Genomic DNA, 20,988 nt, shown 5'->3' on the forward strand with positions numbered 1-20,988 from the left:
TACTGCACAGACCGATCGGTGTGTGAAATCAAAGTACAGCGAGAGCGTTTCGGAAGTATACGGAACAGTCTGCTCTCTAATCGCTCACGCTCTACTTTGATATCACACACCGATCGAGTCCAGCACACCTAATGTGATTATCTATAACTGTGTGAACTGACTTCATACATATACTGAAAAATCACATAAACAAGCTGATTCATACACATTGAAACTTAGTGAAGATGCTGATATTTTGTTTGCATGTGTGATTTAAGTGGCCAGATGTTTTTTAGGGCCACAGTGCATGTGTTTTAAGGATGTCTATTAGTGAGACGTGTGTATTTGCGTCAGGTTTCATCGGTTCAGCTTTCTGTCTTTATCTTTGTGTTTACTTTTTTAAGGTGCACATGCATGTACTTGTTTGTTTTTCTAATCGCTTGTGTGATTAGGACTCACTGTGTGTTTAAACACAGAACTAAGCACGCAATGAGCCGATTGACCCAATGAAAGCAATGTTCAGCTTAAAATGAAGCTCCTCCCACTCGCCTCCTCTCCCTCATGTTCTGTTCTTTAAGAGTGCAACATGTTTTTGGAATGTTTTACCCAGAATGCACCTTTTCTGAATATGTCCTACCCAGTATTCAGTCAGACACACGTTTAACACCTCTCCCTCTCTCTCTCTCTCTCTCTCTCTCTCTCTCTCTCTCTCTCTTCTCTCTCTCTCTCTCTCTCCTCTCTCTCTCTCTCCTCTCTCTCTCTCTCTCTCTCTCTCTCTAGAACATGTCGGTGATGGAGTCACAGAATAACACAGATGACATCTCGCCAAAGAAGACAACAGTGTTCAAGGTGTGTGTGTGAAATGTGTCTGATTCTGTTATATATGCCTAATTTTATGCTGTTTTCATGATGTAAAATCTGTTCCGGTATATTACTGGTAAAATGTAATCACTCAGTGACCCAATTCAGATATCACAACATTGAAAGTGACATTATCTTTTATCACCAAAATAGCCCTATTCAGACAGTAATTGTTTCTCATGAGGTTTGAAGGTATAATCAACATTTACAGGAAGTATCTGTGATTTTATTGTCGTTCAAATCCAGAATATCTGGTTTTTCTCCCTCATAAAAATCAGTGTTATTATCATTAATTAAAACTAAAGCCATCACATTTTTTAATGGTAAATATAAAACTTAAACTACATGAAAATGTATGTCATTTACAGAATAATTACTTATAATTAAATAAGTACTAAAATAACTAAAACTTAATAAATTATGTAGACATTTTTTTTTTTTTTTTAAGTCAAAATTACTAAAACTTCAATTACTAAAATTACTGGCATAAAAAAACCCCCAAAAAACCCGGTAATATTAAAAGAAAAATTGACAAAAGCACATAACAAAATTACTCAAATTTTACCTTCAATTAAAATGAAAATATAAAAATGAATGCTAAATATGATTAAAAACAATAACACCGCTGACCACATCATGAGAAGTGCGTTTCTGTGTTTGTGGACCACAAAACTCACTTCTCCACCATGAATAAATCCTCATCTGAACGCATGATCATCGTGTTATCACTGAGCCATGAGAAACAATTGGGCCACACGTATGCAGATAAAGAAACTTGATGACCTAAATATAAACTCAACCTCTGGTTTGAACTGAGTGTGAAGTTTTGGCATGCTTGTGTTCTCACTTTCACTCAGTCGCGCTGTTGTTGTCCGTGTGTCCAGTTAGGGAACGGTTCAGTGGCGGGTTCGAGAAAGAGGCCGTCTCAGGGGAACTACGAGAAGGAGAAAGATCTGTGCATCCAGCTGTTTGATCAGTGGTCAGAATCTGATCAGGTGGAGTTCGTGGAGCATCTGATCTCACACATGTGTCATTACCAGCACGGCCATATAAACTCGTACCTTAAACCCATGTTACAGCGAGACTTCATCACCGCGTTGCCAGGTAACTAAACACATGCACACATACCTTAAACATTGACTATAACAAATCCGCCCACTCCAACACACGCATTAGCACAGACTGTGACTGTCGGCATGCAGCCAGAACCGCCCACTTACATCACTTCACTTACACAGACATCTGATAACATGTAATGCCAATCTTTTTATGATTTATGATAATAAAGGATGTGCAATAAAAGTGGTAGTTTAATCGGATAATGACATAAAAATGGTTCTACAGACATTGACTTTGAGGTCAGACTTCAGTTATTTAAGTAATAATAATAAAAATATATTGTTTTACAGTCATAATATAAAGTTGTGGTCATAATTTTACATGCACCTTGCAGAATCTGCAAAATGTTCATTTATATATATATAGGTTATAGGTTTATTTTGTTTTTATTTATTTTGTTTATAGGTTTATTTTTTTTATTTTTTTGAACAAATATAATATTTAGAGTAACAAAGCATAGATATAAACAAAACAGTTGCAACCACATAAACAAGAAAGAAATAATAAAAATGTTAAAAAAAATTTAAGAAGAGGGATCAACAACAACAACAAAACTTGCATTCTGCACATCTACAAAATGTTTAATAGCTTATTCAAGGCTGTACTAATTAAAAACAGTGCAAATTTTACATTATCTTTAATTTTATTTAAAAAAAAAAATGTTTGCAAGATATGGCTGCAACTGTATGATGTCATGAAATAGAATATAATGTTCACTTGTTATGACGTTCCTCAAATAATCATCAAGGAAGCTCTTCCTCTGTGAAGAATCCCTGCACCGTATGACTGCGGGTGCGTCTCAATCTGCTCCCTAGTTCAGTAGTCAGGGCACTGATCACGGAGTCAGCCATTTTAAGGGCTGTCTCAATCACTGAATCCTTCCAGTGCACTGAAAGCACCCTAAGAAGTCCCAGAATGCACCATGAAAACTAGGGACAGCGAAATGCTCACTTTTCCTTAAAGTTCTGAAGCGTGAAACATGAGCCAACTCCCAACACATAACGACACACAACAGATGTTTTTAAAAATACAAACCATCATTTTATTCAGCATAAACACACATCGCTATAAAGGTAATGAACATTTATAATTTATTTACGGCTGAAATGTTGCACGTATATGTAACAAGCAAAGTATTTATCATAATGTACTTTAAATAACATTACAAGTAATGTCAGAAAGATATCAGCTCTGCTGTTGTTCATAAATCCCAGTAGTAATGCTGTACAATGAGGACGTTTTCACGTCGCCGAGTCATGAGTGTCCCAGTGTGTAGTGAACCAGCGTCCTTTACTGTCCTTATCAGTGACCGAATTCGTGAACATGATATACTGATTCATGAGCTCGGGAGCCGTGTGACTTCACATCTCACTACATCTCTCTGTTTCCAGCTCAGGGTCTGGATCACATAGCGGAGAACATCCTCTCGTTTCTAGACGCTCGTTCTCTGTGCTCAGCTGAGCTGGTCTGTCGAGAATGGCAGCGGGTCATATCAGACGGGATGCTCTGGAAGAAGCTCATCGAGAGGATGGTGCGCACGGACCCGCTGTGGAAAGGCCTGTCAGAGCGGCATCAGTGGTAATAACACACACACACAGACGCTCATTTGCATTGTTACGCTGAATGCACGTGTTTAAAACTGTGCAATCTTTATTTAAACTCTTTATTGTCATTGTACAAGACAAGTACAATGAAATTAACACTAAAATCTTATATGGAAAAAAAAGAAACACATTTTAAGCTTACATGTTGGGTTCAGCAACATAATTATATGACATAGTATATATATATATGTGACATATATATTTTTTGGCAACTAGCTGTAAAAAAATAAGCTGTAAAAATATTGTTTTTTTAATATTATATTTTTATATTTTATTTTATTTCAGTTAAAGGTAGGGTAGGCAATTTCGGAGAGGCTAGCAATAGCGAGCTAGCTTTGAACGCATGAGATCCCACCCTCCCTTCAGAGCGTCTCCAAAGCCACGCCTCGTCCCAAACACATGAACGCACAGCAGAGTCTGCGAAGCTTCACGAGACGAGAGAGTATGCAATGATTGGACCAACATGTTTTGGTCCTGTGTCTTCCACAGAAGATATATGTACATGTTTTAATATTTAGACCACTTCTATGATTGATTTTTCTCAGCATGTGAAGAGAGTTTCAACCTTTAACATTTATTTTATTTAGGAAAAAAAAAAGTTTTAGTTAATGATAATAAACCTGAGCTTAAGTCAAACCTGCCACAATTAAGTTATGTTACAACTTTTCAACTCTTTGATGATACTTAAACATACATTACAAATAGTACAACTGACTTTACTGTTCTTACACATCCCATGTGGATTCGATTGTTAAAATTTACACATCATAGCTTTTGCATTTGGTAAATACATAAAAATATTGAATGAATCTCACACATCAGTGGCAATGCATGAACTTTTATGCTTCACGTTATACTGCCAGAGCTGTGCTGAATAAATCTGAACATTGTTGTCCTGGTCAGGTACCAAAATGTGCAAAATGATAATATCATTGCAAAGTAAAGTTTTGCTGCATATGTTTTATTAAAGCAATAAACCCCAAGAAGCCGTCATTTACATGTTAGGCACGGCGTATTCACTGTAAATCACAGTTTCAGGCGGCTTATTGTTTTTATAAAAATGGTTATTCCACGTACCTGGCAAGGTTTCATAAAATAAACATAGACACAAAAATATAATGCTCTTGATAAAAATATTAGCCTATTCTTTCACCAAGCAATGTAGTTCTTAAGAAGCAAATTGGTTCCCAAGCAACACACAGATGCTAATTACACAGACGCAGTGGCACAGTAATACTGATGTAATGCGGTCACTGGTGTATGTTTGTAGAGTCATTTACTAGTCAGGCCTCAAACGTGGCTCAACCAATCAGAATCAAGGACCGGAACTATCCGTTTCATTACAAACCTCTGACAAATGTCATGAGACAAACACAACTAAGAAGCTTACTCCTTAATTAACAATAATAACCCTGTGTGGTACACGTGGGATAGATCATTCATATAGTAATTAGTGCTGACAAACCCAGAAATACATGTGATATGATAGTCAATCCTGTGAAATTATAGTTAATGATGATAACCCTGAGCTTAAGTCAAATCTGACACAATTAAGTTATTTAACAACTTTCTCAACTCTTTTTATGGATATTTGTTTCATACATGCTGAGCTTTGATGATACTTACACATACACTGCAAATAGTGCAACTGACTTTACTGTTCACACACATCCCATCTGGATTCGATTGTTAAAATTTACACATCATAGCTATTGCATTTGGTAAATACATAAAAATAGTTAATGAATCTCACACATCAATGGCAATGCATGAACTTTTATGCTTCATGCCAGAGCTATGTTGTCCTGGTCAGGTACTAACATTTTCAAAATGATAATATCAGTCTGCTAAGAACAATGTTGCTAATTTTGGCTTTAAAAACTCATTTTTGGTGACTGGAGTGGTACAAATTTGATCACTTTTCTGTAGAAATTATGATCTAAATATGACGACATCGGTGTGAATCATAATTAGTTCTGACAAACCCAGAAATGCATGTGATGATTGTCAATCCTGTGAAATTATTAGCAGAAGCTGTTAGTGTTTTACGTGTTTGTGTGTAAAATATGTGCTGAGAATATTAATGAAGTATGAAGGTTGGATGGATACATGATCATGAAATCATGTATCAGTTCAGTATTATTTGGGTTGTTTGAATGGTTTATACTTTGTTTGTATCTGATTGGTAGTTTTCTTGTTTGTTTTTTGTCTCCAGGGAGAAATATTTATTTAAGAACCGAACAAACGAGGTCCCACCCAATTCATACTACCATTCACTCTATCCCAAAATTATACAGGACATTGAGGTGAGCATCCATCCCGTCACTCATTAATTTATTCAGTGGTCAGTTGATCCATCCATCCACCCAGCCTCATTCATTCATCCGGGTCTCCTGTTTTCTCATTGTGTCTCTCTAGACGATTGAGGCGAACTGGCGTTGTGGGCGTCACAATCTTCAGCGGATTCAGTGCCGGTCAGAGAACAGTAAAGGTGTTTACTGCCTTCAGTACGACGACGACAAGATCATCAGCGGCCTACGAGACAACTCCATTAAAGTACTTGTCTGTCTTTCTATCTGTATGTCTATTGTTATCGTCATTACATTGTGTGCGTCCCAATTCTGTGCCATTTAGTAGTATAATTAGTGTGTGATTAGTGTGTTCGCACTAAAAATTCCAAAAAAGAAAAAAAGTGCACTTTATTTTTAACCATAACTTATAAACCTTTAAAGACAAACAACAGTATTTGCTTCTGTTGAAGCAGTTTTCCCGTATTATTTCAATAATCGTGTTTAACAGCAGAATTCGTGGTGGAAAAACCACATTACCCATGATGCTGTACCGACAATTCCACCAATCAGAGTCGAAATAAGCAAATCACATCAAAAGATCTTGTTGAAGCACCACAAATCACATAGTCAAGTCGGTGTCCCTACGCTCTCAGAATACATAAATATTTGAATATATCCATATTTTGCAATAAGCTTGAAATATATTGTTTTATATATAAGCAACATTTATAAATGAGTAGTTCTATATTTCTCAATCGTTTTTGATTTGATTATGCTATTCTCGGTGCTTCACAAGAGAAAGATTGTAGTTCTTTGTATCGCTAAAGCCGTTAATTGCACAGTACTTTTTCTCTGACGTACTTTTTTACTTCAAATCAAAGCTTGTAATGTTATGATTCACCTTGTTGCTGTTTGGTTTGGTTCATGGCTTATAACACTTTAACAAAGACATTTTTCAAATCCCTATGTAAAAAAAGAATGCGAAAAATACTTCGGGAACCAGTGCCACTAAAAAAGTGTTGCACTGTTACATAGTGAAGGGGGAGGGGCTATCAGCCTCCAGTGTTGAATGACAAAATAACATTGTATTAATGCACTACACAGTTGAGTACCCAGTACGTAGTAGAAGTGTATAGTACATCATTTGGAGCATAACTTGTGTCTCTCTCAGATCTGGGACAAACAGTCGCTGGAGTGTCTGAAGGTTCTGACGGGTCACACTGGTTCGGTTCTGTGTCTGCAGTATGATGAGAGAGTCATAGTGACAGGCTCCTCTGATTCTACTGTCAGGTATACACACACACACACACACACACAAACACACACAAAACACCATGAATTTGGGGTCACTATGAATTTTTTAAACGAAATTAACACTTTTCATCAAGGATGCATTATCTAAATTGACAGGTAAGACATTTATAATGTTACAAAAGATTTCTATTTCAAATAAATGATGTTTTTGACTTCAGGAAATCAGCATATTGGAATGATTTCTGAAGGATCATGTGGCACTGAAGATGTTAAATTCAGCTTTGATCACAGGAATAAATGACATTTTATAATATAGTACAATAGAAAACTGTTCTTTTAAATTATAAACGTTTTTTTATTGTGTTTTTGATCATATAAATGCAGCCTTGGTGAGCAGAAGACACTTCTTTTAAATCCTTCGACCCCAGCCAAACTTTTGAATGCTAGTGTACATCAACGAGAAATTTCCCAAATTGAATGTTAAATATTTTATTATAAATGCTGAAAAGAGATGTGTATTGATTAAAGAAATCCTCTGCCCTCAGATCTAAAATATTTCTTTAGCCAGAAATCACTCTTTGTAAGTATATATTTTTAAAGTCCCCCTGTAGTCAATAATTTTATCCCTTAAAACTAATCTTTGATCACCAAAAATGACATCTTTAAACGTTTTGTCCTTGAAAAATTCGTCATGCCTTTAAATAGCTTGAATGTAACTACACCTTTGCCTTATTTAGTATATGTGGTTCTATGAATATGCAAATGAGCCCCGCCTCCACTCACTCACAGCAGCTCAGAGATCCACTGGTTGACAATCACACTTTAACCTGATTGGTTACAAGGTAGTTTGTGACGTCAGAAACACCAGCGATTTCAAAGCGTGTTTTTGAGACTGTCTTTGGTTCACTGCAGTTTTAAGGAGAAAATACTCAGCAATGCTGTCAACTTATGAATTTACACATGCTTTGTCTTAAAGCATATTAAAACACCACATAGACATATAAACAACATTAAAAACTTTCACCACAAGGAGACTTTAAATTATTTTAAAAAATAAATTCTTATCCAGTTATCCTGAATGACTAGAAAAGTCCTTAGTCTAAAAGTGTGTGAATCCTTAGGAATGAAAATAAAAAGATGAGGAATTTCAGTACAGTGCTGATGAAACTATATTAGAAAACGAGTTGAAACTGTTTCACACACACTAGCTCCCTCGGGCTGAATGATCTCCATGAAAACAGTTACCTCACTTCCCCAGCAACTGTTTAAAGCTCCGTCCGGAGCTCTGTCACCTTTTCCAGCGCGAGTATGTGTGTGTTTCTCTCTCACCTGAGAGAGTTTTGTGGAACAAACTCTCCAGCTGCATAAATCAGGTTTACGTCACTCGGAGTGGAAGCGCGAACGGCCGGACGTTTAACACCTGGAGAAGGAAACGGCTTTGTAATGTGATCGTGTTTAAAGAGCATTAACACATCAGTTGGCAGCGTTCGGCACGAGCGGGGTGTTTCAGCTGCTGGTGAGGTCGTTCACGTCATTTACGGTCCAGTTTGTTTTAACAACAGCTATGCTAATAAAGCGGAGCAGTTATTACAGGAGATATTTACTACTTTCAAACATGAAACCTGTTGAAAAACAGTGAAGGAATCTGTTATTCCTTCAGCTTGTTCTGTTTTAAACAAATTCTGGGCAATCAAAGTGTCAAAAGGATGCATTAAATTGTGACAGTAAAGACATTTATAATGTTACAAAAGATTTCTATTTCAAATAAATCTGTTCTTTTGAACTTCCTATTCATCAAAGAATCACGGTTTCCACAAAAATATGAAACGACATTGATTATATTAAGAAATGTTTCTTGAGCAACAAATCAGCATATAGTGCTGTTGGGATGATGCATTTTTGTAGGCCAAAACTCGGAAACGAGTTAGCATTTTAGCACTTCCGGTTTCATCGTCCCAGAGTCGATGGGTTTTTTGAATGGGTTGAATGACTGAAATAAGGTCTGTGGTGATCATGAGATCAAGATACTTTCACGTTTTATTCTACAACACAAAATACATCATTATCAGCCCACTCGTTATTTGATGTTACGTGTCTTGAAAGAGGAGGTTGCTAACATGGGTTTAAATGGGACCACAGAAGTTTTTTTTAATGATAATCCAAAAGCCATTGGAAAAACCCTATTGGGTTTTTGTTTAAGGAAAATAAAAATGTGTCATCCCAACAGCACTATATGCTGATTTGTTGCTCAAGAAACATTTCTTAATATAATCAATGTTGTTTCATATTTTTGTGGAAAACGTGGAAATTCTTTGTTTCAAGCTTCTTTGATGAATAGGAAGTTCAAAAGTATTAAAAGTAAGTAAAATATTACTATTTTAAATAGTAATAATATTCCACAATATTACTGTTTTTACTGTATTTTTGATTAAATTAATTCAGCCTCGGTGAGAAAAAGAGACTTCTTTTTAAAAAATCCTACAACCGTAAGCTTTTGAAAAGTAGTGTAGATCAATGCTAAATTGTCCACATTTAATGTGATTTTATTTATTTAACTAAATCTTTAATCAATACACATTTTTGAAGCTATGGTATTTTTTAGCTTAGTTATAATAACCATAAGTCTCAGCTGTGCACAAGCTCACATTCCCTCATGTTGTATACTAATCTGTAATATTTTCCCCGTCTCCGTCAGGGTGTGGGACGTTGGCTCTGGTGAGGTTCTCAACACTCTGATCCATCATAACGAGGCGGTTCTGCACCTGCGCTTCTGTAACGGGCTCATGGTGACGTGTTCGAAAGATCGCTCCATCGCCGTGTGGGACATGGCGTCCGCCACCGACATCAGTCTGCGCCGCGTGCTCGTGGGTCACCGCGCTGCTGTTAACGTGGTGGACTTCGACGACAAGTACATCGTGTCTGCGTCTGGAGACAGAACCATAAAGGTGAGTGTGTGGGAGTGGTCAGTGGTTGAGTGGGTGGGAGTGGTCAGTGAGCGGGTGGGAGTGGTGAGTGGGTGGGAGTGGTCAGTTGGTGGGAGTGGGCGGGCGGGTGGGAGTGGTCAGTGGGCGGGTGGGAGTGGTCAGCAGGTGAGTGGGTGGGAGTGGTCAATGGGTGGGCGGAGCTTTAGTGCTGGATGATTGGCAGATGTAGATAAGAGACCATGTGTGTCTGCAGGTGTGGAGCACCAGCACATGTGAGTTTGTACGGACACTTAATGGTCACAAGCGTGGCATCGCCTGCCTTCAGTACCGAGACAGACTCGTGGTCAGCGGGTCTTCGGACAACACCATCAGGTGAGACAATGTGTGTCTAAGTTTATGAGTCCCTGTATGATTTGCAGTTGAACTGTGTTTTGTCTTTGTGCCTGTTCGCAATAAAGAATTATTTTTTTCAATGTTTTTTGTTCTCGCCATACTAAACATATTTGACTTATTACTTCCACAAGAAAATGTGTCTGTTTAATATTACAGTAATACAGTTTAACTGTTTTTCATACTGTAAAAATAATAATATTGTGAAATATTATTACAATTTCAAATAACTGTTTTCTATTTGAATATATTTTGTAATTTAATGTAACTTATTAAATTAATGTAATTTATTCCTGTGACCAAAGCTGAATTTTCAGCATCATTACTCCAGTCTTCAGTGTCACATGATCCTTCAGAAATCATTCTCATATGATGATTTGCTGCTCAAGAAACTTTTCTGATTTTTATCAATGCTAAAAACAGTTGTGATGCATTTTTTTCATGATTCTTTGATGAACAGACAGTTAAAAAGAACAGCATTTATTTGACAGAATTTATATCTATAACATAATAAATATCTATACTGTCACTTTTAATTATTTTAATGCATCCTTGCTGAATAAAAGTACTAATTTCTTACTGACCAAACTAAATCTTGCTGACGAAAAACGGGTCATTGTTTTCGAATAGTCAATCCTCACCACAACGCAAAAACAGCTTTGGGAGAGCATCTTCAAAAAGCTCAGTTTTTGCAGGAAACAAATGCCAAAACATATAGAAAAAGATTCTCATCCGGATTAAGTGTAGACATACGTGTGTGTTTTCAGACTGTGGGACATTGAGTGTGGTGCTTGTCTGCGTGTGTTGGAGGGTCATGAGGAGCTCGTGCGCTGCATCAGATTCGACAACAAGAGGATCGTGAGCGGAGCGTATGATGGGTGAATACACACACTCGGTCACAGCACCATCTGTTTCTGACAGGCCGTTCATCTGTCAGCCTGGTTAATATCGAGCACCCATAACTCACCCGCACATTCTCTCTGTTCCTTTACAGGAAAATTAAAGTTTGGGATTTACAGGCAGCTCTGGATCCTCGGGCCCCTGCCAGCACATTATGTCTGCGCACACTCGTGGTGTGTGTGTGTGTGAATAAAATAATTCCATTATCATATTTATAAATAGTTGAATTTATGTTTTGTAAAATTTCTCTATCTGGTTTGTATGGAAGCTTGTTTCCACCACGGAATAAAACAATTTGAAAGATAATTGTGACTTTTTATCTCACAATTCTGGCCTTTTTTTCCCCTCAGAATTGCGAGTTTATATCTCACAATTTAGATTTTCTCACAATTGTGACTTTTTTTCTCTCTCGCAATTCAAAACTTTTTCTCACAATTAAATTTTTTTTCTCGCAATTGAGAGTTTACATCTCGCAATACTGACTTTTTCACTCTATTGCAACAACTCACAATTTGACTTTTTTCTCGCAATTCTGACTTTTTCTCGCAATTGAGTTTACATCTCGCAAATCTGACTTCTTTTCTCAGAATTGTGGCAATTGCGAGTTATAAAGTCCAATTCTGAGGTAAATAGACTTACATTTTTCTCAGAATTGTGAGTTTATATCATGCATTACTGAGAAAAAGTCTGAATTGTGAGATAAAATGTCACAATTACCTTTTTAATTTTTTTATTCATTGGCGAAACAAGCTTCCATAGGTTTTCCATATTCTTATGGATACATTTTTCATTGTCATGCAAGTAAATTTCACATAATATGATAAAACAAACCGCCACAAGAGGTCACTGCAGGTTTATTTACACTGCTAATCACCTCAGACAGTTTGAAATGATCATTTAGTTAATATATATGGAAATGAATGTAAAACTTCATTCGTTATTCTCAAATTAACTGTCACCTAGTGCTACCTTGAAGCTAGTTTGAGAAACTGCAGGCTACTAGAAATTCAAGGAGTTAAACCACAGGGACTTACAGGAACATAGTGAGGAGTCAAATGAGTTGGTGACTCGATTCTTTTTGGAACGTTAAAACTGAAAAAATAAAAAAAATAAAAAAATAGGATTCCTAGATCTACTAATAAACAAACTTTGAAACAAACTGATTCACTGAAGGAATAGGATTCCTGTCTACACTATTAAATAGTATAGCTAGGAATCAGATTATTTTAGTGAATCAGTTCGTTTCAGTGAACCATTTCAAAAAGAATCGATTCAGTCCCTGCAAGACTAGTACTTCTAGTAGCTTGGCCAACTTCCCCAACCCTAGGTGACGCCTCATTTGAGAATTATGAATTCTGTTCTACATATATTTCCATATAGGTTAACCAAGTGATTATTTGAACAGTGTTGCTACGTTTACTCCCCAACACCGGACTCACCGTTTCTGACAAACCTCTGGAGTGTGTTTGCGTGTGTTTTTGTGTTCTTTTAAGTGTGTGTTTTCATGGCAACCTCTCGCAGGAGCATTCTGGGCGTGTGTTCCGACTGCAGTTTGATGAGTTCCAGATTATAAGCAGTTCCCATGATGATACAATCCTTATATGGGACTTCCTGAATGTCTCCACCAATGGCCAGTCAGAGGGCCGATCGCCCTCACGGACATACACGTACGTCTCCAGATAGCAGGTACACTCGTAGACCAGAGTTTCCAACAATTCACCAGCATGCATTATGGTTCTTCTGAGGGGTTCTAGTTGACAAAATACACTGATCACACAAAATAATTGTATCCAAAATAACACTTTTCTCTATAGTTCTGTATCAATTTGTTTATATTGTAGTGGTTATTATAGTTGCAATTTATTTTGTTGTTTTGAAATTTTATTTCAAAAGAATGAAAAATATTTGTGTCTATAAATTAAAAGTTTTTTTTTCTATAACTCTATGTAATTTTTATTCATATTAATGTTTGTTATAGTAATTTTATTATGATATAATAACAGTTAGTAAATACTTTTTTTTTTTTCATTTGTTCATATTGTGGTGGTTATAGTCGATGGCAGCCCATATTACCGTAAGTAGGAAAATGACAAAAATTGGCACACTTGTAATGATGGTAATGAATGGTAAACTCTATAGCGCCACCACCAGTTCAAATATTCACTTTTCAAAAGGTTATAACATTTGAACCCGTTGTTCTAGAAAAATTAAACTTAGTACACCTGATTCCACTCAACATTCTGATCGCATTCAACATTTTACTTTAAGACTCCGGCCATTACATTAAAAAGTACAGTAATCTGTTTCTTTTGCTACTCCACCAAATTTTGCCCAATTCTTGCTAAAATTTGCTTAGATGATCTTTGGACCGAGCCGCAGAGACACGATTAAACATTTTATTTTAATTCATCTTTGTTCAAAAGTGTCATGAACTTAAATATGTGGACCCAATATTGGTTCAGAGGCTGTATCGCAGCAAAACTTTCATCAATCGAAACGAAATTTGGTAACACTTTATTTTACAGTGTCCTTGTTACATAAGTTACATGTACTTACCATAGTAATAACAGTAAATTATGCATAATTACATGCAACTAACCTTCAAACAAATCCTAATCCTACCCTTACCCTATAATTACATGTAGTTGCTTAATATTACTCAGTACTTACATTGTACTTACTTATTTTACTTACATTTTACTTACAAATTTTGTATGCTTTATCGGAACCATAATCTGAGGATTCATGCCAAATTTGGGAACAGCGCCACCTACAGGATACGAGATCTGAAAAATAGCTTTTTTTGCTCACAACTTTTGAACAGTTTGTCACAGAGTGTGTGTGTGTGTTTGTACCTGGGTAAGCATTGAACAAATCTTTCCTCTTGGATTAGAAATGTGTTTTTTGTTCATTCTGTGTTCTGTCTCATCTGAACTTCTGTTGATTTTGAGTTCATTCTCACCCGTACTTCTGAACCAGCGTTTTTCTTTCTTTTTTTGCTCCTCTGGCTCTGCACTGCTGTTGCTGATGTTCATTTATTATGTTAAAGCAATATATTAAATATGAAAATGTTTTTTTTTATTCATATTGTGCTAGTTACTATAATTGCAATTAATTTTTCATTTTTTCGTAAGCTTATTTATTTATTTAAAGTCTATTTAGTCTGATACTTTTTAGTTTTCATTCATATTGTTGCTTATTATAGTCATTATTTTATTATGTTAAAACAATACAATATTAATTTGTTTGTATTGTACTAGTTGTTATAGTTTCAATTTATGTTTCATATTTTGTATTTGTTTGTTTATGGTCTGTCTCTCCATTTCAGGTGCCTCTTCAATGTGCCAGTGTGTCCTGGGAGAGCTGAGAGCTGATTGGTTGTTGGCCGTGTCCATCACAGAATTGTGCCTAGGAATCCACCTCCTCTTCTCTGTCCTACACAGATCCATGCTTTGCCAAACACACAGACACATGCTGCTCTAAAGATTCAAAACACTGTTCTGCTTTATCTAGTGGGAAAAATAAGCACAAACACACACACACACACAGATTATGACAGCTTCAAACCGTATCTGTACTACCACTGCTGCTCAAATAACCCGAAAACCAATGATCTCGTACTCACAAGCTCTGCACTACTAACAGCTCATATCCACACAAGGATCACTTTGTTATGGAGATTCTGGGAGTGACGTATGGATGATGGACAGGGAAATGAACCAGGAAAGACTTTATGATCAGCTGTGTGAGAGAAAGAGACTCAGACAGTAGCGAACTCTCGCAGGAATAAAAGAAAAGAGAGTGGTGATGGTTAAGGACGTCTGTTGCCTTTTCTGCCCACTCGCTGTTGTTTTCAAGCCTCTTCAGGACCAGGGACACACTCGTTTTTCAGGATGGCGGTGTGGAGCGCAGGTCCGTCAGCATGCATGACTGTCTGCTCTGATGCCTCTTCCCCTTTTGTCTTTAGTTTTTATGATTTTGTTGTTCTATTTAATTTGCCTCATCTTTTCAGTCTGGTTCTGCTAGGCATTGTACGTCTGTGTCACTCAATGTCTGGTTTCTTTTTCTCTCTGCCTGCTTGCTCATCGAGGGCTGAATCTAGTTGTAAACAGAATTGTCTTGTCAGATCGTGTTGTATATTACAAAAAAAGAGTTTTTTTAAGAAAAAATATTGTGAATAAAGTACTTGACCATGGTTGATGTATTGGTCGTGTGTGTGTGTCTAAGGTCTGAAACATACTCTACACAAGAGCACAAATGTTTATGAGCTGGATTTCACTTGATGCGGTACAAAACTGCATTCGAATGCAATTGCGTTTTTGTCTACGGTCAGATATTCTCTTCCAGATCAACTACTGTCTTGACCGAGCAAAGGAGTGAAGAGAATCTTCCTGAGCAGGTTTAGTTAAAGTTATGTGCTACAGTGTTAATTTAGTATCAGTGATATTATAGTTTTTGTTAATATTTGAATTTTATTTTATTTTTGTACTTTTTTATTTTAATTTTAGAGGTTTTTAGTTGTTAGGTTTTTGTTTTAGTACTTCAACTTTAAACAAAAATGAGAAATGTTGCTGAAATAAGTTTAGTTTTATATTTCATTTTAGTTAATGTCTTTATTTCAAGTAATAAAAATGTTTTTATGGTAGTAGTTTTAGTTAACGATAACTCATAAAGCAGTGGTTTTCGATATTTTGAGATGCCACGGACTGCCATATTTCATCTTTGTGCAAAGGACCTAAAATTTAAAAGCCATTTATACAATTTCTTGTTGAAAGACCCTCTTCATACTGTGAACAAAATATATATTCTAAGTCTAAAATGTTATCTGAGAATACTTCTATTGTTACATTGTTTTTCTCTCTTAGTAATGTAGGCTACTGTTAGATTAATTTACTTCATAATGTATTTATTTTAATCCTATATTTATTCATGTATTTGTTTTTTATTATTTTTATTTTACATTTTACACAGTTTTCCTCCCAACTTTTCCACAGACCCTGCACTGCTCCCCAGGTTGAATGAAAACCACTGGTTTAGAGTATGTTTCTGACCTCAGGCCTTTAATTTAACAGTGTAAGTTTCAGGAAAATCCTAATTGATTATCACTAACAATCTATATGACCTTTGACCCCCAGTAGTTCCCCTTAAATAGTAATAACATGCAGAGCAGCATGTCCTTGCTGTTGTCAGAGCGGCCACTAGGTGTCACTGGACGCCCACAGACAGACTCCAGCTCGACTGACACTGACCCGAGTTCATCCAGGCAGAACAAGCCTGAACGCTCCTGATGAGCTGCCGGTTAAAGCGCCTGATTGATTAAATAATAAGCGGATGACAGAGTGCCGTGGCCCGTGGGCTGTGGATTATTCCAGACTCGTGCCAACAGAGAGAATTCTTCCAGAAATCCTGTCTTGTCTTGGTTTGTGTGATAAACAGTCTGACAGCGTCAGTCCATTGAAGTGGAGGCGATAGTGTTGTTCAGTCTCTCTCTCTCTCTCTCTCTCTCTCTCTCTCTCTCTCTCTCTCTCTCTCTCTCTCTCTCTCTCTCTCTCTTTTTGTTGTAAGGTTTGAACTCAATGGGGTGAGTTTCATCTAAGATCTTTTGTTCTTTGTTTCTACATATAGATCATTTTAAAGTCAAAATGAATCAGATTGACCATATTTACGTTCTTAAAGGGTTAGTTCACCCAAGAATTAAAATTCTGTCATTAATTACTCACCCTCATGTCCCTCTGTGTCAGTCTCTTGACGCTGTGCACGTGAATGCAGCCTTCTGACTTATAACCCGGAAGTGGTGCACTGTGTTTACAACTTGAACGGTGTCCGAATCGCATACTCTCTTGAGTAGGTAGGTACTTATTTTGAATTTGAGTAATTATATAGTATCATATGCACACCAGAATATCGCTGGAAGTAGTCATCCAGGTACTTTTTTGCCTACTCTTTTATCAGTACTGTGAATTTGGACATCACATAGCCTACTGTTTTTCGTCTACTAGCCTATATAGTAGGGGAAGTATGCGATTTTGGACGCAGCCATTGTCAGAGACTGAGGCCCTGTCCCAAATGGCACCCTAAGCACTCGCGGTCTTCCTACGAGTCTGCACTTTCGTGACGTAACGCCGCTTTGACTGTCGGGTAGAAGTCTGCTGCCGAGCTCGCATCAGTGCGGTCTCTGCAAAAGTGCGCATCGAGGGTGCATATCGATCTCGAACACCCTTCTGAGACCTAAAATGGCAAATGGGACACCCTACGGTCTCATGGTCTTAACGGACGCGCTCACGCGGCAGCCATTGTAAGTCCACAACACCGAAAGTGCAAATTAAGTTTGCTATTTGGGACAGGGCCTGACACGTAAGAGAAGAAGTTGTTGAATGAAGTCGTTATTTTTGTTGTTTTTCGCTCACAAAACGTATTCTCGTCGCTTCATAACATTAAGGTTTAACCACTGTAGTCATATGGACTATTTCAACGATGTCTTTACTACCTTTCTGGGCCTTGAAAGTGGAAATCTTGAAAGCGCTCAGATTTCATCAAAAATATCTTGATTTGTGTTTCGAAGATGACTGAAGGTCTTAAAGGGATAGTTCACCCAAAAATGAAAATTACCCCATGATTTACTCACCCTCAAGTCATCCTAGGTGTATATGACATTCTTCTTTCAGACGAATATTGGAGTTATATAAAAAAAATGTCCTGGCTCTTCCAAGCTTTATAATGGCAGTGAATGGCTGTATATTGTTTGAAGTCCATCAAAGTGCATCATATTCATGATAAAAGTCCTCCACACGGCTCTGGGTGGTTAATAAAGGCCTACTGAAGTGAAGCGATGTAAGAAGATGTAAGAAAAATATCCATGTTTAAAACTTTATAGACTAAAATAACTAGCTTCCGGCAGATGGCCTACGCAAGTCCGGAAGGAAAATAGGTTGCATCATGTATAAAGTTAGTGCAGTTAGAAGGATTTCTTTTGCAGGATCTCTTCTATTACTGTTACCAGAAATGTATTTGAACTTCAAAATTTTTAGAACTTAGGCTAGTTGGCATCCAAAAAAATCAAACCTTATACTAGCTCCCATTGGAGAACCGTGTTTCGAAACGGTCTGAAGAGCGAAGTGATTGGCTGGTTTCTGTGCAACCTGCACAAATCATACTGCACAAGTCCCTTGAAATGTGATTGGCCGGTAGGAGTGTTGTTCCAGTTGGATAAAACACGTTACGCTCAGCGTAGGACACCCTGCCAACCACCTTCACCCCTGTGTGGACTTATGCTTGGAAATGTTAATATGTCCTCAATGGATTTTCCTTGGCAAACTAGAGCATTTAAATGCATAAATGTAACTCGTCCAGAATAGATTGGAAAAATTCACAACAAAACCAGCAAGAAGAGAGAACAAACTAGCGAATGCTGGTTCAGAAGAGGTCTGAATCTGGTTAAAGCACTTGTCTGAATATAACAACAACAATAATAATAATTATTATTAATCATCAAACGTAAAAATAAATATATCTAATTATATCTCTCATCAAGTAAATTAAGCAAATTTGTAGAAATAATTATAATTATTTTCATTATGTATAGGTCTGAATCTGGTTAAAGTGCTGGCTATAATAATAATAATAACAATTATTATTGTTATTATTCATATTATTATTATTATCATCACTAAAGGTAAGACATATTTATCATGATGTAAATTAAGCAAATTTTTAGAAATAATAATAATATCAATAATAATGAATATTATTATTATTATATTATATACATGCATAAAATTCACAACAGATCAGTACAAAGAGAGCACAAAATAGTACAGGCAGGTTCAGAAGAGGTCGGAATCAGCCTTAAACTGTGGCCATAAACTTTTCCCTAACATTCCCAAACAAACACAGACAATCCCAAACGTGGGCCGGCCGCGCTGCACCTGTTAGCGGTTCCTGGCTCACCTCAGAGACTCTCCCCCATTTCAAACAATTCCTCTGGCTCGCAGAGCGTTTTAAAGCCAGCGGCCAACATGAGAATGTTTGTCTGGGAATGTTGAGTTGTGCAAGTCGATTCAGCCCATTTCAACCAAATACATCTTCAGAAAGGGCATTTGTCTTTGGAGAGTTTTATTGTGCTTTTACGGATTGGAAAGAGAGGATGTGTGTCAGGAGTAATTTGTTTGTGGTATCGGCGAGAGAGAAGGAACACTTAATGTTTAAAGCCGGTCGTTGTTTCACATTGTGGGTCTGGCTGCGGCGTGTCAATGTCGTTGTGGTTTGCTGTGCTGAAAAGTGTGTGTATGTGTGTGATGGAGCTGTGGTTATACACTGCAGAGCAATATGACCTGGATTCAGTCTGTACACTGGGATATTAGTGGCCTTCTAGTGAATATTCGTGGCTGGATGTTACAGAAGAGGTTTGTGTGTGTTTGTTCGAGTCTTATGAACGAATGCCGAGGCCAAATTTCACCCCAACATCAAAGAAATTATATTTAGCATCATGCAAGCAACATGTAATAATACCACCACCACCAACAGTTAGTATTTGCTTTTTGACATTTTTCTTTATATTTTCAAATTCTTAATACCATAAAGTGAAAACATATTAAATTGTAATCACTGTAATACATCTTGTATAAATATTTAATATTAATAATAATAGCTATATTTTCAAAGAAATCTTATAAAATAAAAAGTTATGTAATTATTTATAAATATAGTAATTTGTAATATAAATGTAATTAATATTTAATTATAATAATAATTATTATTATTATTATTATTATTATTTGCATTTTTTGGAACCATTTTCTTTGTATTTTCAAACATTCTTATTACCATAAAGTTTAAAAAAATCTAAGAACTTACTAGATGTTTACTATGATAACCTTATTATTAAATCAGTATAAATTCAATTTAGCACTATAAATTGCACTATGATGTGGAAATACTTTATTATTAGTACTATTTATTTATTTTATTTATTTTTTGCATTATGGCAATGAGTGATTTATAGAATTAATTAAAAAAATTAGAATGTGGGGGTATAATGTGCTTAATTATCATGACACAATGCTCTTAGGTTTTGTTTATGCAAAAATCTTTCAGATTTTTGTGTGAAATATGACCTGGACATGTTTTTGTGATTCACCTGTTTTTCACCAGTAATTTGCTGCATATAACAGCATATATTAGCGCTGTGTCTGAAGCTGTTATATGAGTGTGTCTGTGCGTCCATCTGGTTGAGGGTGTGTTGTGTGTCAGACGTGTTCGGTGTGTGTCATACCGCGGGTGTGTATGAATATGTGTGAGCGTGACCTCTGCGTGTCTGGCTCTAATGGACCGTGTGTGTGTGTGTGTGTGTGTGTGTGTGAGAGAGAGAGAGAGAGAGAGATGGAGGGTGTGTGTGCTTCCTGTGGGTCGGTGGGATATGTTTTTTTCCCATAATTCCTGCAGGTCTCAGGTCACCCCTGTGTTCTCACGCACATATTTAGCATTCTTTCCTCCTCCAGCATTACCATACACCTTCCTCTGGGTTTGGCCGACAAATCTTTCCACCACTTCGCCTCCAGAACAGTCTGTTTCTCTCGGAATCCTTTGCTTTTCCCGCTGACTCAGCTGAGCAGAGACTGCCGGGATTACAGGTTGTTAGTGACAGTAGAGTGTGTGTGTGTGTGTGTG

The 20,988-nt window shown here is 36.8% G+C and overlaps 1 protein-coding gene across 2 annotated transcripts in view; it reads left to right on the forward strand.

Annotated features, from left to right (window-relative positions):
• fbxw11a (F-box and WD repeat domain containing 11a) overlaps positions 1-15,517 on the forward strand; it is an 18,929-nt gene extending 3,412 nt beyond the window's left edge. The window contains exons 2-13 of one of the 2 annotated variants that reach the window (XM_079893505.1): positions 760-828; positions 1,725-1,944; positions 3,351-3,537; positions 5,779-5,869; positions 5,982-6,119; positions 7,026-7,144; positions 9,804-10,053; positions 10,286-10,404; positions 11,190-11,300; positions 11,417-11,495; positions 12,844-12,989; positions 14,651-15,517. In XM_079893505.1, coding sequence (XP_079749631.1) covers positions 760-828; positions 1,725-1,944; positions 3,351-3,537; positions 5,779-5,869; positions 5,982-6,119; positions 7,026-7,144; positions 9,804-10,053; positions 10,286-10,404; positions 11,190-11,300; positions 11,417-11,495; positions 12,844-12,989; positions 14,651-14,696 — 1,575 coding nt within the window. In that variant the 3' untranslated portion in view covers positions 14,697-15,517. Of the gene's footprint in view, positions 1-759; positions 829-1,724; positions 1,945-3,350; positions 3,538-5,778; positions 5,870-5,981; positions 6,120-7,025; positions 7,145-9,803; positions 10,054-10,285; positions 10,405-11,189; positions 11,301-11,416; positions 11,496-12,843; positions 13,009-14,650 lie in introns of both variants that reach the window. The other variant, XM_079893506.1, reaches the window with a different exon arrangement.
• Positions 15,518-20,988: the final 5,471 nt, after the last annotated feature.

Source organism: Squalius cephalus (assembly GCF_949319135.1).
Source record: "Squalius cephalus genome assembly, chromosome: 14".
Taxonomy (NCBI): domain Eukaryota; kingdom Metazoa; phylum Chordata; class Actinopteri; order Cypriniformes; family Leuciscidae; genus Squalius; species Squalius cephalus.